Here is a 20053-nt window from a genome sequence, read left to right on the forward strand (position 1 = left end):
GTTCTGTCTGTGACTCATTCATTGTCACTCATCAGTAGCTCTGTGAGGTAGTGCCATCTGTTTCCATTTTCAAAGTTCGTTTCCTTTGGCAAGCCAACGATGAGGCTCCTAAAAAGGATTATAGTTTGATGAGAAACTTACTACAGCTGATCATACTAATCGTATACTTAGACCACAATAATTTAACTTGTATTTTAAACCAAAATATCCATAAATTTTTTAGGTGTAGCGCAAATTTGCTACAACCATAAGGAGCCGCGCCTGATAAATAAATAAATACATACATACATACATACATACATACATACATAGTCATAAACTTGCACTTAGTAATTAAGTCCTAGTTAGTTCACACTTATATGAATGCACTGTTGGGTAAGAGCCACAAACGTCAGACATGGATATAAAACATATTTGTGGGGGATTGTTTCCTCTTCGCGAAACCAGCTTCAACAGTGTATACAATCCATCAGCCTTGCGGGCCTCCTGTGATCTTGAAGGAGAAGTAGGTACCTCTCACAAAGTAACTGTTATCCAATTAGGCTGCCGCCACGATAGTGATCGCAGAGGAAAGAAAGTGTATGGCTTGGCCGGGAGGGGCCCGACTCATTGTTGTGGAAGAAGGAAAGTGGAGCGGACAGCGAGATGGGAGCAGATAGTCGTCACGAAAACTGCAGCTCAGCTGACCACACCGGAAAGGATATGCGTTACGTCACGTGCACGACTGCGTGCCTACGTCGCAGGATGCAACACTGACGGCCCTGCCTCGGGCGACCGATCCTACCTCGGCTACTGACCAGGCTTTATTTATATATTAACAAATCCTACATATAGGGACTATATTTCCGTACCTGCAATCTGCTGATTTGCTGTAAACCACGCCATATTTGAATAGTTTTTTTTACACATACACTCACACAACATATACAAAAACAATTAATTAATTTTAACATAAAAATAAAATGAAAAAAAAAATTATTAATATTAGTACACGACATAACTTTTTACAGATACGTATCATGTACAGCAGGCATGTCAATTGATGCCCACAGGTGCAAGCGCGCGCTTCAGAGCCCAGGAGAGTCTGAGCACTTTACAGCGTAAAGGAAAGAGACAGACGAAAAAGGTAGTATATGCAGCTTGGTCGAGATATATTCAGGGATGGCCAGCACTGATTCAATAGATAAAGGGAAGAGAATTTATTAAAACTGTATCCATGTTAATTTTTAGACTTGCCTGAGAAGTATAAGTGAATTATAAGAATGTAAGTTTCAATTTTAATGCTCATTTTTCACAAGTTTGTTTTTTTATTCAAAATAAATATTTTCTCAACTTTTCTTATAGAAAAGTGAAATTTTCAGATATAGGCCTATTTATTTAGTAGCTTTACAGAATGTTTTCGTAAATCTAATATACCGTATATATGTATTACTGAAGATGGTGTATTGAAAATTTTGAAAATATTCGCATGGAAATCGTTTGTAAGGAAATGAATTAACAAAACAACTACTGTTACATCACAAGCAAAAGATATGTGTCATGTGCTGTAAAAATGTCAGATCTATAGCTTCAGCAGATTTCCAGAAAATAACTTAATATTCTGATGATAGGAAGTTGCTCACAAATATCACCTTAAAAGCATAATGCGATAAGAGTTTTGTTATGTAATATTAGTTACACTTAAAACAGATACAGTACCTAGGTAACTTTGCTTTGTACTGTAATATTGTTTTGATTAGTTTATTGATTACTTTTCTAAGGCTAAAGATACCATCAATATAAATTCCAACTTATCATGTCATACTCAATCTCTTTCTTTGGAATATCACTTTCTTTATGAATGATGTGTTTCATCCACTTAATACAGTATAATATTATACTACTATGGAATTTAAGTGAATATTCCTTCTTAACTCTCTATTATGTTATTAAGATTTAAACACAAGTGCAATATTAAGAAATCAGTGTTAGTACTTTTGTTTTACAGACAATATAGATAATATTAAACAGAAAGAAGCCATATAAAAATCACGACATAAAATTTCACGTTCCGTTTGAAGTTTGTGCACCACTGTTTTCTTAATCCAACAGGTTGCTTATTCATATACACAACCCTTCCTCTTTCCATACTTAGCGCTTGCTGCCCGCGCACGACGTCAAGGTCAGAAAAATGCACTTGCTTTGACATCACTGATGTACAGCGTGGTGGGCCGAAGTGGTGTACAAATTAAAAATGGGTCACAGTACTGCCATCCATCCGCAATATGCGGAACCCCAATCACACAAGTGAAGTGGGTGGACATTAGATACACACCCCATTACACGAAGCATAACTACTGTATGTTGCTGCAAAAAATTCTGTTTCCAGAATTTTGTGGCAAAATATGTTTTCAGCATTCCTGATGCAGAAAAAGTGAATTTGCACATATCGTCTGCTTCTGGACAACGAACAAATTGAAGAATCTACGTCTTGCTCATGGGTAGATCATAATAACAAAATTAAAGTAGGAAAGTTTTCGTTTTTAAATAGAACCACAATAGACTGGACAGAGGCATTTGAGGATTCTTCTCTGACAATTAAAATATTAAGACGATACATAAATATGTTGTAATAATAAGAAAGCTACTAATTATGTATTATTATTTATTATTATTATTATTATTATTATTATTATTATTATTATTATTATTACCTAATGTTATGTAAGTGGGAGTGTGTCATGAATATGCAATTATTGTGTTACTCTGTGTTGTTTTGCCATTTCGCTTGTTCTGTTGTTTGTAGTGCTGCTTCGTTTGTGTTTATTCGAAGTTATTAGTGCTGCGAAAAATTATGAAAATAAACAAGTGTAGTGTAAGCATTGAAGTGATGGCAATGAAGTGAAGATAGGTTCTCATATTTATGTATTTATTCTTTCGTTGTTTACTTGTTCCTACTTATTTATTTAATTTTATTTATTTACTTATATAATTTTATTATTTATTTATTTACTTATATACTTACTTATTCATGTAATCATTCAATCGTTAATTTCTTTAGTTCCTTTTCTTTCTTATTTACTTATTTATTTAAATATTTATTTATTTACTTTTAATAGGGAGACATGAATAAAAGAAGGAGAGCTGTATATCGCCAGGTCCTTGTGGTTAGGAAATATTTATTATTTCTGCAGAATTTTTATAATCTTACTTTCCGTTACTAATCTCGTCAAAGATTCACAAACACTAAGACCTCATGAGGAAAATCTGAGCTGTGTTTACATTAGTAAAGAGAACTTAATTTTTACTGGTTTAGCATCTTTCGATACAAATATATTAGTTTGTAATGCGTGAATGAAACACTGTAGCAAAGTATGCTAAACTTTCAGATGTAATATTAATTTTTATTCAGATTTTAATACACAGAAAATGATAGAAATTATTAGATTATACGACAAATATGTGAGTATAGTTTTGAAAATTACTTACATATACCCTATTCAACATCTACTTGGAGAACTACTTTTAGAACAAGGGAAGCGTGAGAGTAAGAGAAAGAAAAATAAAGTGCATAATATTTGCTGACGATATCGTATTGTTGGCAGAAGAGGAGATAATAATAATTAGTGATATGCTAGTGGAGCTAAATGACAGCTGTGAGCAGTATGGAATGAAGATAAATGCAAATAAGATGAAGACCTTGATTATCGGAACAAAACTAAAGAAGGTAAATTGCAAATTCGAAATGAGTCAGTGGAACAAGTGGACAACTTGAAATACTTGGGGTATACTATAAGTTGTGACATGAATTTCTGTCACGAAGTCAAACGAAGGAGGATAACAGCGGCAAAGGAAGCTTTTAGTTGAAAAAGAAGCATCTTCTGCTGACTTCTAGGAAATGAACTAAGGAAGAGAGTAGTGAATCGTTTTTGTGTGGGGTGTGGCACTGTATGGGGGCAAAAACATGGACACTACGACGAAATGAAAAGAAACACCTAGAAATATTTAAATGTGGATATGGAGAAGAATGTAGCGTGTGAGATGGATAGACAGGATAAGAAATGAAGCTGTGATAGAAATAGTAGTTGAAGAAAGAATAATGCTGAAACTGATGAGGAAGAGAAAAAGAAATTGGCTGGGTTACTGGCCGAGAAGAAATTGCCTACTAAAGGATGCACTGGAAGGAGTGGTGGACGGAAGAAAAGTTCGGGGCTGAAGAAGATATAAGATGATAGACTTCATTAAGATATATCGATCGTATGCGGAGACTAAAAGGAAGGCAGAAAATAGGAAAGTTTATGAAAGGTTTTGTTTGCAGGGAAAAAACCTGCCCTTGGGCAGAGAACTATGAATTAATTATTTTTTATTTTATTTTAGTAGGTTATTTTACGACGCTTTATTAACATCTTAGGTTATTTAGCGTCTGAATGAGATGAAGGTGATAATGCCGGTGAAATGAGTCCGGGGTTCAGCACCGAAAGTTACCCAGCATTTGCTCATATTGAGTTGAGGGAAAACCCCGGAAAAAACCTCAACCAGGTAACTTGCCGCGACCGGGAATCGAACCCGTGTTTGTCCACACCACACCTGTGGAGTAACGGTCAGCGCGTCTGGCCGCGAAACCAGGTGGCCCGGGTTCGATTCCCGGTCGGGGCAAGTTACCTGGTTGAGGTTTTTTCCGGGGTTTTCCCTCAACCCAATATGAGCAAATGCTGGGTAACTTTCGGTGCTGGACCCCGGACTCATTTCACCGGCATTATCACCTTCATCTCATTCAGACGCTAAATAACCAAAGATGTTGATAAAGCGTCGTAAAATAACATAATAATATATTCGAACCCGTGCCACCTGGTTTCGCGGCCAGACGCGCTAACCGTTACTCCACAGGTTTTGACTGAATTGATTAATTACATATATAGCCTACGTGTTCTAACCAAGGGCAGGTCTTTCACTGCAAACCCAGCATTCTTCAATCTTTCCTATTTTCTGCCTTCCTCTTAGTCTCCGCATATGATTCATATATCTTAAAGTCGTCTATCATTTGATATATTAATCAATAAATACGTGTGTATTGTTTCACTGGAAGCAATAATAATTTCGTAATCGATTTTGTATTGTTAAAGTCTTTATATTACTCACGAATTTCACCACTGTAATCTGCATTCATAGTAAATATTTTAGTGTCTACATTTATCCTTTGTACGTTAAAAAATCGTGTGGTTATTGCTTTACAGAACTCTGTCATGACTCAAAATGGCATTTACAATAACTTTAAAAACTTATTTTCCCGCCATGTTTCTATTTTATACGATATTAGCACTACTGTTATATACTTTCATTCGTTTGAATACTGCTAGAATTTAGTGGAAACTTTTGGAATATTTGCCTGTTATGTTGGTATTATCTGCCTGGCCGAAATCAATACCGCGTGTATTTGCGTAAGAGCAGGCGATAAGCTTCACAGAAGGTTCAGTTTTGTCAGTGCTGTTGTTGTTTTTAATGAGAAATACCAAAAGCCACACACGGAATGAGTAATCACTACTATCGTTGTATTGTGTAACGATTACAGTTTTAATTGTTATCTGTCCAGTGCAGGAATAGCGAGAAAAGAAGATTTGACGATTGGTAAGCAAAGTGGGAGGAGCCCGGTCATTGTTTATTTTTAAGTTTCATTCAATGGAAATTCATAGCATTGCAAGTTGTAGTGTGTAGCCTTTCAAAATAAAAAGGTCGTACTTTTAATTCACAAAAATTTAATTTGAAATAAATATGAGAAAGAGTAGTTTAAATCAATGCAAATAACTGAACCAAAATTTAACATTACAATATTCGTTAGCAATTAAAATAATAACTATAGGCCTACTTTTATACAAAAGACGCATATAAAAAACGTAAATACATCAAATAATTTTAACTGATGTAATAATTACTAACCAACAATCGTAAATTTAAAATTAATTTATTTTGTTTGTTCTGCATTAAAATAGAAATTTTAGGTTCAAATTGAAATAAACCTCATTCAATTTTAATAATGGTTCCAGAAACTTTATATTGTTAAATAAAAAAGTTTGTCACATTCCTATCTTTTAGATCGCCATTGCTTAAATTAGGCCATTTTAGAGTACATGATTGCTTTTAAAATGCACTATTATGGTGAAGAGTGATAAAAGTAAAGATTCAAATTTTCGTATCACATTCTTTCGCTTACATCATTCAATGAATCTATTGTATGCCATAAACGTTTCTGGTAATAATTCTGAAGTTAGTCTACCTACAGTTTTTTTTATTTCTTGAGATTCACGTTTCTCGTTTCTTGAGGCATTATTTATTTTTAAATTTTGCACAAAACATTTTCCAATTTTGTGTAACAAACAATTTTCAGTCATTAAAAGAACTGACAAAGTAGGTCCTATTTTCAACAAAAATGTCTAGAAATAATGTACGACACACGTGTCAAATATGATTTTATTTCGTTCGTATGTTTACTACATTGGGCATAGCGGTTTCGTTTCGGAGACATCCTTCCTCACAAGATAAGATGATACTTCGAATATATGTATCATAAATAATTTATACGGTGCCACCAGCGTAGCTCAGTCAGCTAAAGCGCTTGTCTGCCGATCCGGAGTTGCGATCGGGTGCGGGTTCGAATCCCGCTGGGCTGATTACATAATTTGGTTTTTCAGAGGTTTTCTCCAACCGTAAGGTAAATGTCAGGTAATCTATGGCGAATCCTCGGCATCATCTCGCCAAATACCATCTCACTATCACCAATCCCCTAGGCGCTAAATAACCGCGTAGTTGATACAGCATCGTTTAATAAACAAATATAAAAAATAATACCATGACAATTTTGTTCATCTGCGACAGAAAAATTCTTGTACATTATCATAATCATATATTACAAATTTATTGATTATATACTTCTGTGAAAGAATGCCCAGAAAAATTAATAAGACCAACTGTGAGATAGAAAGGATTATTCCACCTGTGTTTCTTTTCAGAATTAAAATACACTCGTAGGGTGCTATTCATAGCCTTTTCGCAGCACGCGCTACGAGCGTACTAAGCTAGCCCCGGCTATCTACTGGTTACTAGTACAGAATTCAAATCATATCCTATCACTAACACTGGTTTATGAATACGAAAAACGCTGATAATCCACCGAAAACCCGCCCTAAAAATGTCTATGAATACGGCCCGTATATACTAAATAATCGTTTAACAGATTAATTTTACAGAACAGATATTGCTAAGTGACAGCATAGTTTCCATTGTTTTATTTGAAAGTCTTCAAGGTTTTCTTCTGTTTTTGTAAAATAAACGTTATTCACTGAAAAATTGTTGTGATTCTTTACTTTCTGTAAGAGTCTAGTGTCGAAACGTGGAGTTACAAAATCTAAAATGATAAAAACGAATTAAAGTTATCTAACTAAACGCAAAAATTTCGAAACTTATAATTTCTCTCTTAAATCATAAAGAGAATCAATTTCAAATTTTAATTAGGAAGAAGTGCAGATTCTGCATTATGTTTCATCAGGTTCTATACTGATTAAAAAATCAGTGTATTGACAATAGTATTTTTATCAAACTTTAATTATATCACAATGAAAATAACCAGATATGGCATTTTTTCCTTAAATTTTTACATTGAAGACTATTATAAATAGCAATCATAAAATTACCTTTCCAGAATTAAACGAAAATAGACGTTGCGGGTTTCCTTAAAGACAGGGTGCGAATTAACGGGGGTATGGGGAGATTTCCTCCTGTTGGAAAGTTATCCCCCTCTCATAAATTCATATTAACATCCCTACCAGGGATAATTTCTACCCCTCTCACAAATGTAATTGTTTTAATAAGAGTATATGTACTTTATAAAGTATAAAGTAAACAAAGAAAATAATAATATTGATGTATTATCATCACCGGCAAGCTGACAACAATCAATAACTTAGGAATTACACATCTTATCTTAAGCCTGTCCATGGAAATAACTATTATTATTATGATCAAGATGTAAGACAAGCAACTCAGTGCGACCAAGCGTTGAGCCATATCGAATGAGGATAATAATAATTTTACATAGGATATTCTCTATCTAGGATTCTATCCCTCCCCCCCATCAGTAATCTTAATTCGCACCCTGCTTAAACATAACTTAATTGTTGCGTCCATAATATTTGTCTGTATGTGACAAACGTGTCTTACGGTAACTTCAAGTCTAACTTACATTGTAATTTTAGCCACATAATCTTACTTTTAATTACACAATTATTCCTCTTTTATAAGTTCAATCTTTCAATGTTTAATATTTTACAACTTCTATTGCAGATTAAGTATCTGGAAGATGTCTTTGGAAGACAAGTTCTTGGAGATGGGTTTCGAGAGGTATGGATATTTCCTCAAATATGGAAGACACTTTTAATAAATTATAAATAAAACCATAATATTGAATATAAGAATGTATGAAGACAGTTTATCCACGCAGTTCTTTAGGGGTTTCCAAATGGCACTATCCTAAAATAGATTTACTTAAAAATGTACATTTTGCATTAACTTGCAGTGAATTCTCTAAAATCTTCAACTTATTCCAATTAATCTCAATGTGAGTGCCTTTGTTAACATGTAGAATATTTAATCGATGTCCAGCCCTTGTCAATGTCAGACAATGAGTAGCATGCTGGCATCAAGATATGATTGCATTTGAGATACGAATCTCCAATTCATCTATATCAGTTAACTTGTTACTGGTAAACAATGCAATGGTCTCGAAGTTCAGCAGTGTTTTGTGGACAAGATGGAGTGGCAGGATAATATATGGTTGCAGGTGCCCAATCTTAGGTACTACACACAGTTACAAGAGTCGAGGTAGACGTTCAGGCTGTTGTTCCTTGACTGATGAATTGAAGGGTTCAGAGCCATAGTGGGCCAAGCGCCATTTATTAAAAACGGAGAAAACAATGATTAAAGTTAAGTGAATACCATAATTCAATGAAGATTGACATATCATTTAGTTTTAATGTGTATACTTTATATTACTTGCTATATGTTTCCATTGAATTATGGTAATAACTTCATTTTAACTCTTCTTTTCTACGGTTTTAGTAAATGGTGCTTGGCCCACTATGGTTCTGAAGCCTTCAATTGATAGAGAAGCTCCACTCCCTTGCCCTCCTCATTTCACGAGCACAACAACAACTCTGCTGTTCTTAAAGTGAAATTATGTCAAGACTATTGCTTAACAATCACAGGTCACTTACAGTATATTTATGATCCGGAGACCCATATCTCAGATGTAATCATGGCTCCGGATGATGGCATGATACTCAGAAGATGGCAGGGATTTGAATATCGATTGGATATTCTCCGTGCTGCCAGGAGTTACGACACTCAAGTGTATCTTTAGACACATTAAGAATATTACTAGAAAGAGTTCTGCTACAAGCCACTGTAAGATACACTTGTCTATGAATCCGCTTAAATATCGTGTTATTCTGAAACACAAGACGAGTTTTGTGTAGTATTTATATACATTTCAGAAGACACGAAGAATTAATGTGGTGAAGAAACAATACTTGGTAGGTCGTTTTAAATGCATGTTGTAGAACCTCTATTATCCGTGCAGTACAGTAGTACCTCTATTATCTGTGGTAATGAAGGGGATGGACTGAACTGTTAATCGAAAAAATCTGACAATCCGTACCATGAAAGATTTTGTAATATCCTCCATGGTCTTATATTTAACTCGCTAGGTACTGGATCACAAGTTCACTAATTTAAGTTTGGTTGTAAACGACGGGTTTTTAAGGGACAAGGAAGCTCTTTGTAATGACTGTCTCAGAAAAGATAGGAGTAAAGGAGGTCTCATGTTGTAGATTTACACACTTTTTACACTTTATCCTTGTTTTTTTTTTATTAAATCGCGCAGTTGTAACTCCAATCTCGTATTGTGATGCGAGATGAGCCACAATTTCTCTTTCTCAAACCATTAAATTATTTCCATTTTTTTTCGATACTTAGCACAACACGTTTAGCACGTGGAAGACATTATATAAAAGTTATATTATAGAACGTCAATTCGAACAGTAGACAATGCTGTGTAACGATAAAGGCTTGTAATAACACTATCTAGCAAAAACATATGTAGAACCTACTAATATGATGTACTAAAACAAATCTTCATATAAATTATTTATTTCTGAAGAAAAAAAAGAGCGAGAAATAGACAGTCGGCTAATTCGCCAACCGGTTAATAGGGTGACGGATAATAGGGGTTCTACTCATTGTTTATTTAAAATTTAAAATTTTCAAATTTCAAATGCATCGGAAAATGCTATAGCATGGTCAAGTATGAATTTATATAATAATACAGAACATATAATACAGAATAATACATCAGACTGCAGAATATAATTATAACAGTAGAAATAGAAATAAAATAATACAATCAATATAATAAGAGGATAGTATTAATAAAATCTGAGGACCGAATGAGCAGCGCATGTATTAGATAAATAAATGAACGAGATATCTCTTAGAGCATAAATATAACAATGTCAATTAAAGTATTAAGTATGATTAACAGTACAGAATACCTAAATACAAGTCATTCCCTAATAATTACTCATAGCATATTATGACTAAAAATAGGAATTTACCGACAGACACTACAAGATTAGGTATGCATAGAGTGTTCGTAGTTGAAGGAGAGAGTGAGCGTAGCTAGCAATGCAGGTACATGTTAGAGAAATCTGCAGGGTGAGATTATAGCGTTATGTGGTTAACCAATCAACGAATCGCAGTGCAATGTAATCAAAGCAATTGCCGGAGCACAACGCTGAACCCTACGTACGAGAAACATATCCCCATTCAATTGCTGCGATACACAACACATTTCAGTCTTAACCTGGCCATACCGCAGGCTTTACGTCATTCATGACGTAACGACAGTCTAAGCGTAACTAGCCTAATATCCTCATGTTGTGGTATAAATTCCTATCTTTAATTATGACATAAAAACAGTGGACTTGTGTGCGTGATTTACCGTTGACTCAGTGCTACTGGAAGAAAACAGTTTGATTTATTCCAAAATACTTACTTATTTTTAAAAATATAATAGGCCATATATTTTCCTTTGTAAATAATAGGTCTTTATCTTTGTCGATCGGGTAGTTCAGTTCGTAGAGCAACTGGCCGCAAGGTGGAAGGTTCTGAGTTCAATATCGGGTGGTGACGGGATTATCCTAGTCACCGAAACTTCCACAGCGACTCCGAGGTCCATGCAGCCTCCTCTTAAATTGAGTTCCGGTTTTATTCCGGGGTAAAAGGCCTACTCTCCACTGCCTCATTTTAGTGTCGGAGTCCCGAAAATATGGAACTATACCTCCATGCCCCATTCACCTTTATGGTATGTGAGGGGGACACCTTTACTTTTTTAATCTGTCTTTATTTTGTTTGTTTTGTACTTACTTATTTTCCTTAGTTATCGTATTTCAGAATTGAGTCGCCTAGAATCAAACTGCACTTTCCTCAAAATTATGAAGATGGGGTTAACTATGTTTCTGTACAGAATTTAGCAGGGAATGTGATAAACTGCTCGTTTGGAGTCAAACTGTACTTTATCTGCATTAATGTCAGTAGTAAAATCACCGTTTGAAGTCTAACTGCACTAGTTTTTCGTCTTTTCTGAAAAATAAGATTTTTTGTTAAAGTTGAGTTTGATTCTAAGCGACTCAATTTCGGTATATTTTATATTTTAGGAAGTATCTATAGGATTAAATATCATCGTCATCGTCACCATCATCGTCATTTTCATCATGATCATATTTGTTTTGTTTCGATTTTAGGAATTCCTGTTATTTAAAATTAGTCATTTCTTTCGGACGTCCCACATTTCTTCGGTCTGTTGGTCTGTAGTGTAAGTAGTTCGTACCTTCGAAATGCGCCTGTCGTCTATTCTGTTGAAATGTTCTAACTAATTTGATCGATTTGACCGATATTGTCTAATATAATTTTTTTTATAGTTTATTCTAGGCGTATGTTCCATCTTCTTTTGTGATCTCGAAGTGCATATCCTGACACACACCTGAGAAACCTCATTTCGACAGCTTCGATTCTTTTGGTTTGGGTTTATATTAATTTCCAATTTTCATATTCAAGTTTCACTTGATGCCTCTGCACAAATAGTTGAATATATTTAATTTTCACATCATCTTTTAATATGGACACAGTATAACCCAGACAGTTCAAGGCATCAACCTGTTTTATAATTTTGTTTATAACAATTTGGCTCTTATACGTAGGTTCGACAACTTTGTTTTCGTTGCAGATATTTATAGTCCCTAATCTCTTATTAATATTAAATGTGTTCCGAATTTTTGTCTTGTTCACAATTTCATGAATAGTTTATAGTTTACTTCAATAATTCTCTTGACATATTTCTCTGTAATCTTTCCGTTTACAATCTTATGTGCCTGTTATTGTTTAGTCAACTGTCCGAAGACAGATCTGAACTTCACTAGTGATAAATAAGGCACCACTTATGAGGCAACTAGACCAGGAGATAATGTGTAGAGTGGCCAGTTTCAATCCCCTTCATTGAAAGCATCGCCGACTAGCTGTATATTACACTAGTCAGACTTCAGATGCATACAAACAATTGTTCTCCTTCTGACGTATATCGTCAAGTGAGATATACTGCCTGATAATTAGATGTACAATGCAAATCTGGCCTTCAGGTAAAGCCTCCTGTGAAGCAGACTTAAATAATTTCAAGGGAAAAATTGTTTTGGGGCAGGGTATCGATTCCGGGTCCTTTCACTTAGCGCACGAATGCTCTACCGACTGGGCTACCCAGGAACTACACCCGACAGCGTCCCAATTTTTCCCTTTATATCCACACAACTCAAGTGGACTGACAAGGCGACAGAAACCCAACTTTGAGTGCACACACACTCTGTGTGACTTGAATTGTGGTTTTCTGTGAACGTACCTACAGTATATATTACTCAAATCTGGCTTTCAGATGAAGTTCCCTGTGAAGCTGAAGGGGAAAAATTGAGACGGTGTCGGATGTAGTTCCTGGGTAGCCCAGTCGGTAGAGTATTCGTGCTCTAAGCGAAAGGTCCCGGGATCGATACCCGGCCCCGGAATAATTTTTCCCTTGAAATTATTGAATTAGATGTAAATATTAGCCAGAACCTTAATCAAAGGACTTATGTACCTGGTGCCACACTATTGTAAACCAGGAAGTATTCCGAAGTGAAGATTTCTCTAGAGACAGTCTTTCTTCCTAAAGCTGCACCTACTGAGCATCCCCACTACATCAGTTTATTTCCAGAAACTAGGTCAAAATTGAGATTATTTATCATGCTACAGACTGGAATAATAATGAACATCGTATTAACGTGATAGAATCTAAATTGACACATGGAAGACAAGTTGCGAGTAACAGAAGAGTGTCAAGAAAGGAGTCTTATTCATGCTACATGAAGTTTAATGTGCCAAAATAACGGGTACTAAAGAAGAACACAGAACTCTACAACATTTTTTCTTCTTAATTGTAGTGATAGCTGAAAAGATAAACAAGCGGATTGCAATAATTACTGTATTCATTTCTTAAATGAAAGAATATTAATTAAACAAACTGTTGAAGAATAATAGGCTTATAACACGGATTACATACTCTAGTGCCGCTGAATTTATGAAAGTTTAACATTTTGACCGGTTATTTAAGGAAACTGTACTGGCTCACTTCGATGCTTTGGGAGATGACTTCGAAAATTAATCATGAAAGTTGATCTGCGTTACGGTTCAGGTAAATCACAACCAGGCATTCGGCCCAAGTCAAATTGGAAACCATACCGAACGTAGCATCCGAGCAGGAGTCCAGATAGTTACCACTGAGCTACGCCGGAGCTTTACAAGGAATTTAAACATCTCCGAACATCTCTATGAAGCACCTCAGAGCCTCTTGCCGATTTAAATCAATCATAAACCTCTTAGGTTAACTTTGCTGAATAAAATAAGTAGCAAGCAAGTACATATTCATTCGCAGTGTTCTCATTTAAATACCTTCATAAAACAATCAGGGATATGATATCGTGGCCTATTTCGATCCTATAATCATCAGTCTAGAAGTCTCCTCAGTGGTCGACCTTGATTTATTCTTTGACGGAGTCCACACCTGTAGAGTAACGGTCAGCGCGTCTGGCCGCGAAACCAGGTGGCCCGGGTTCGAATCCAGGTCGGGGCAAGTTACCTGGTTGAGGTTTTTTCCGGGGTTTTCCCTCAACCCAATAGGAGCAAATGCTGGGTAACTTTCGGTGCTGAACCCCAGACTCATTTCACCGGCATTATCACCTTCATATCATTCAGACGCTAAATAACCTAGATGTTGATACAGCGTCGTAAAATAACCCAATAAAGTAAACAAAATTGTTTGACAGAGGTGATACTTCATCAAATATAATCTTCTTCTGTCCATTCCATGAATATGTTGATTCTAATTACAACGGTAGTTTTGAAGTCTGTCTAAAACTGGGTTGAATTTAAGTCCTAATACAATTTTTCATTTGTTTTATAGCCATTCTGAGCAAAAAATGTCCTATTCTCAATGCTTACAGAGTTACGTTTCGTTATTGGAACGCATTGCTGTGAACGCGTGAGCTTGGTCAGCGTGTAGTCAGCAGCCAGCGCGAGCGCTACTGTACGTAGCGCGACGAGTGCCGTTCACAAGCGTGCGGCCAAGTGTACTTAAGCGGACGGCGACATTTTTTAAAATGTGTTGTGAACTCTCCAAGACTGCAAATTAGAATGCAAAATTGAACTGCAAATAATTAAGTCGGTAGAAGTGGTTTGATTTGTAATAATTGTTGTGATAAGTGCGTAAGAATAATGTAATTTTCTAGTTAAAAATAGAAAAAGATGTCTGTACTAACGAGTTTACAGCACATTTTTAGCTTCGTAATACTTGCCAGTTAAAGAAATTATACTTTTAAATGGTTCATTCCCTATTTGTATTATTATTTAACCTTCAAACTAAAGAAAAAACGTATTTTGCAGACAAGTTTAAATTAGTGTAATTCTGAAAATATTGAGAATAGGAACTATGTTTATATGACATTTTTTACCCAAAATGTCTTCAGAAATAAGCTCCGTAAAGGAGGGTAAATCCTCGTGAATCATACTGTATATTTTGTAGTTTATCCTATAAATTTCATCTCTACTGTCCTTATCCTGCATTTATTTTGTTCTCTTATTGTTCAGATCTCACTTCCATATGTTAAACGTAGAACTAAGCTATATCCAGAGTTTTGAATATAGGCCTACGCTATTCAATCTGAATTTGGGATGGTTTTAGAATTTTGTTGACGACACCAGTTATTTGGGGAAACTTGTGGAATCTTTCTGTCCATATCTTTTCCTATTAGGCCTACGTATAAAATTGTACATCCAAGGTACTGGTAATTAAATATGGTTATTTTCTCAAACATTTTGTTATTTAATATGATTTTACTTTTAATTTGGTCCTATCCTTTGAAAACTATTGATTTCATAAGTAGAAATTATTACATCATAGTTAGATGTTATTGTTTCTAATTTATGTATCGATTTTTGCAAACTAGACCTACCCTCTGACTCTGCTATTATAACCTTACAACCTTGCCATCTACAAACAGAATATAAACAGTAAAGTTCTCAAAATTCAAGCAAAAATGTATGCAATAAAAAACTTTATATAGGGGAATACAGACACTTAAAATAGGCAGTAATAATTAATAGTAATAAAATAATAATAATAACAATAATGATGATTGCTGTTATTACTTATGAATAAAAGCTTGGAATTTTGGCACGTTCAGCCTTCATACTTGAGATGATTTTAAGAACAGTAACTGCCTATTCACTATTGCACAAGGACATAAAGCTTTAGACAATACAGAACAAATATGAGCAAGGATACCGATCTACTTCTTGTCGAAGGGAAGTGAATTTCCACTTCCCCTCAGGGAATCCTTTCTCTCTGTTGCTGAATTGGAAGCTAAAAATTCTACAGCTTAAAACATAGCGTAGGGCTGATAGTACTAATAATTTATGATGATGATATTCTTATTATTACTATTATTATTATTATTACTATTATTATTATTATTACTATTATTATTATTATTATTATTATTATTAAACATATAGGCCTACATTATTATTGTTTTATCGTGTACATTATTAATTATCGGCTTCTGATTTCATGCATTTTATTCTAACATCATTAATATGTATTCCATTGTGTTTATTTTATTTTATTAGGTGATTTTTTATTTAACCGCCTCTTTTGATATCATTATGTAAATCGTATCTGTATGAAATTACTTAAATCCGATTCAGTTGTGTGTTCAACTATGTAAGTAAGTTTTAATCCTATGTAATTCAGTGTAAGAGAAGGCCCTACGACCTTAACTCTGTCAGGTTAAATAAAGCCATTATTATTGTTATTGTTATTATTATTATTATTATTATTATTAATAACTATTAAACATATAGGCCTACATTATTATTGTTTTATCGTGTAGATTTTATTAATTATCGGCTTCTGATTTCATGTATTTTATTCTAACAACATTAATATGTATTCCATTGTGTTTATTTTATTTTATTAGGTAATTTTTTATTTAACTGCCTCTTTTGATATCATTATGTAAATCGTATCTGTATGTAATTACTTAAATACGATTCAGTTGTGTGTTCAACTATGTAAGTAAATTTTAATCCTATATAGTTGAGTGTAAGAGAAGGCCCTACGACCTTAACTCTGTCAGATTAAATAAAGCCATTATTGTTATTATTAATATTATTATTATTATTATTATTATTATTATTATTATTATTATTATTATTGCATATGACTAATAAATATAGTTTCACATTAAACATGTTCATTGCATGTGCAAAGTTGTCAGTAGATTACAAATTTATGATTAACTGATATGTCATGGTCTCCAGAGGACATTTTTTAGAATGTATTCTAGTGAACACGGCATTTCCATTAGACAATAATCAATAGTATCACTACAGTACATAATTTTTCCTTTTTCGTGTTTCACATGCGTTGTACTTCAGTTATCAAATTATTATTATTATTATTATTATTATTATTATTACTATTATTATTATTGAATATCAGCATTAATTATTGTCTGTTAATGGCGATTGTTACTTAAGTAATGTTTCAATATTTCTTCTCAATTTACAAATAAAGCAGTATCTACAAAATGTAACACAATAGAAGTGATTCAAGGAGCTGGATATGTATGAATTAAATTTTTTTCTCTTTTCGACAGGGTTGCCATGACATCGGACCCTGAAACCCTGAGTGCTCTGGCATTGTCATCACTGAGCAAGTACGTTGCGGCACTTCTGGTGGAGGCAGCGATCGAAGCAGAGTCCACAGAGTTACGAAATATCAAGAAAACAAGCGAGCATCTGCAGAACATGATCAAGAACACAGTCCCTCCTTTTCTAGCGAACGAAGTCACAGAACATCTGATCAAGGGTGTTGGTTCTATGTTCAGAGTCTACTATGACAGTCCTTACAGAACAAAATTTGAGAAGATTGCACCAATAATTTTGTCCGCAATCGTGCATCCAGCTGTCACAAGATTGGAGCTTTACAAGGACGAAGACCATTTTGCAATCTCAGACCGATATTTTTACTACGTCCCTACAGCTATAATTTACTCCTTGCATAATGCAAGTGCCCTTCAAGTTCTCAGATTTTCGTCCGTGTCCTCACTCCATCGTAACTTTTTTGATCACAAATTAAGAGTCAGCAAAGACTTGCAGGAATTTTCTTCAAATATTTGCACCGACAAAATGTTGACACAGCTGTGTAGAGTGTGTAAGACATTGAAGGTTCTCAATCTTAGTTATTCTTCCATAACTGACGACAGTGTATTGTCCATTTGTTTGTTACGAAATCTGGAAGAGATTGACATATCTGGCACAGACATAACCAAAGACGGTGTTTTCAGGATTCTGCAAGGTTTCGTTGAAGTGGAAAACCATGAATTATTCAAGTACATGGGATGCTGTAGTGTGTCTGCAGAGAGCGTTAAACCATCTTTGCTTCTCAAGAGCTTCGGATGTGGTCGTTGTCATTACGCTTGCAATCCTTGGGAGTCCACATGTCTGAACCTCCTGTTCCAATATTTTCCGAGCCTCACATCACTGTCACTACATTGTATGAAATCGCCAACGGTCGATCAAATTAAGCGCCTGAATTTCTTGACAAAACTTACTCTCCAACTGATGACTTGGCAGGATTATTACGAGCACATGCTGGTTGTGCAATCATGTCCAAATCTTGTGTATCTCAACATAGGGAAGATTCATCCTGTGGATCTCAGACTGTTCATCAAGGATCTGCCATCTCTCAGATGTCTGCATGTTGATATCTCACCGCGAGATTATGATGGTGAAAACGATACAGAAGTGTGTGAAAGTATGTCCCTACCAGAAAACAAATCCGTAACGTGTCTTCGTCTGGCGGGATTCAGAAGTTCTACCATGATGGAATACGTAATAACCAAGTTTCGTAACGTGAAGTCGTTGTATGTGACAGACAGGTACAGGTGTGTTTCCGGCGCGCTGTTTCAGAAACTGTTTCAGCGAATTATTCTACAGAACCTTGAAGAATTCGTTATCAACGAGTACAATTCAAAATTCACTGAAGTGCTCTTCAATGACGAAAGCAAACCACAAACTACAGTGCGTTATACCCATTTCTGGGGTAGAGACGTTTTAAACAGAACGAGAAAAGTCAGTGTGCAGTGATATGGACCTCACCTGACAATCAGACGTCCATTTCAATTGAGGAGATACTGAAAAATTAACTTGACTTTAACTAAGGAGAAAATATATAGTGTTCACAGAATCTGGATTAAGTTTTCAGTACTTGGTGCTCTGCAGTCCAGGTCTACTAATAGACTTGCATAGTTAGATTTATCACATTTATATTTATGTACATCTCAAACGGCTTGTTGCGTACGATATGCCACCGTGTGCCAAAAAAAGTTAATTACATGAAAAATATTAAAGAAAAATGGTTTTAATGTTTTTAGATTTCAGGTCGTGAGTGAACTGTACACAAATATGCATTGGTACTTATTTTTCTTTCCGTCCCCTGCGGTGGCTGAGAGGTCAGACTTTCAGTCTGTCAAGCAGGAAGTCCGGGTTCAAGTCCTAGTCAGACCTGGGATTTTTCATTGACACTTGTGGCGAACAAGGCTGCAGTTGGGTTAATCTCGGGGTTCCCCCTCCTCTCCATATTAGGCATCTACATCATTTCATCAACTTTTCTCCACTATCCTTCCATAGCTTTCCTCGAAAACAGGCTGGCGACGCACGGAGGGAGCTGGTCTAGGGTCGAGTGGGAGTTGTCTGCTAGGTACGCAGCCAGTGTAGGTTTTGGAATACGTCTAACTTGAGACTTAGTGCAATAGATAATAAAAGATCGCAGTGCTGGGTCATAGTGCTCCCGAAAATTCCATTTCATAATTTACTTTCCCGTGTAATACGTATAGAGAAGGTATTTAATGTATACATTGACGATGCTATAACTAACTGGTAGACAAAATTAAACCCATATTTTAAAATTAAAAACAGACTTTTAGACGCACTACCGTACTCTTCGCAGACGATCATGTCCTCATACCTGACTTAGAAGACGAAATGAAGAAGGCTATGTTTAAATTAAATGTCTTAATTAAACAGTATGATCTGAATATACCCTAAGATAAAACAAAGTTTCAACTTTTCAAGAATCACATACTGTAGGAGCTAAAATCATTTTAGAAGGAAAGACCACTGAACAATTAAATTATTTCAACTAACTTGGCTGTAATAGGCCTATTTCTAGTTTTAAAAATTAAGACATCTTTAACAATACAATGATATTATTAATATTAATAAATTTAGATATGTATGTGGTACTATGAAGAGATCATTCAAAACTATTACAAGAGAAATTAAATTAAATTTTTATAAGATGATGGCTATTCCTATACAACATATT

At 35.0% G+C, this 20053-nt stretch overlaps 1 protein-coding gene across 1 annotated transcript; it reads left to right on the plus strand.

The window, feature by feature from the left end:
- The first annotated feature begins 5425 nt into the window (after positions 1-5425).
- Positions 5426-19077, plus strand: LOC138697894 (uncharacterized). Its single transcript, XM_069823480.1, has 3 exons — positions 5426-5604; positions 8314-8370; positions 17322-19077. Exons 2-3 carry the CDS (start codon positions 8330-8332, stop codon positions 18811-18813), a joined length of 1533 nt encoding a protein of 510 aa, XP_069679581.1. The 5' UTR covers positions 5426-5604; positions 8314-8329; the 3' UTR covers positions 18814-19077.
- The last annotated feature ends 976 nt before the right edge of the window (positions 19078-20053 follow it).

This window comes from Periplaneta americana, chromosome 4, assembly GCF_040183065.1.
Source record: "Periplaneta americana isolate PAMFEO1 chromosome 4, P.americana_PAMFEO1_priV1, whole genome shotgun sequence".
NCBI lineage: Eukaryota > Metazoa > Arthropoda > Insecta > Blattodea > Blattidae > Periplaneta > Periplaneta americana.

Coding starts and splice junctions, on each gene's coding strand:
- LOC138697894 (XM_069823480.1), top strand. CDS start 8,330: ATGTCTTTGGAAGACAAGTTCTTGGAGATGGGTTTCGAGAG. Junction 8,371..17,321: donor TTGGAGATGGGTTTCGAGAG/GTATGGATATTT, acceptor TCTTTTCGACAG/GGTTGCCATGACATCGGACC.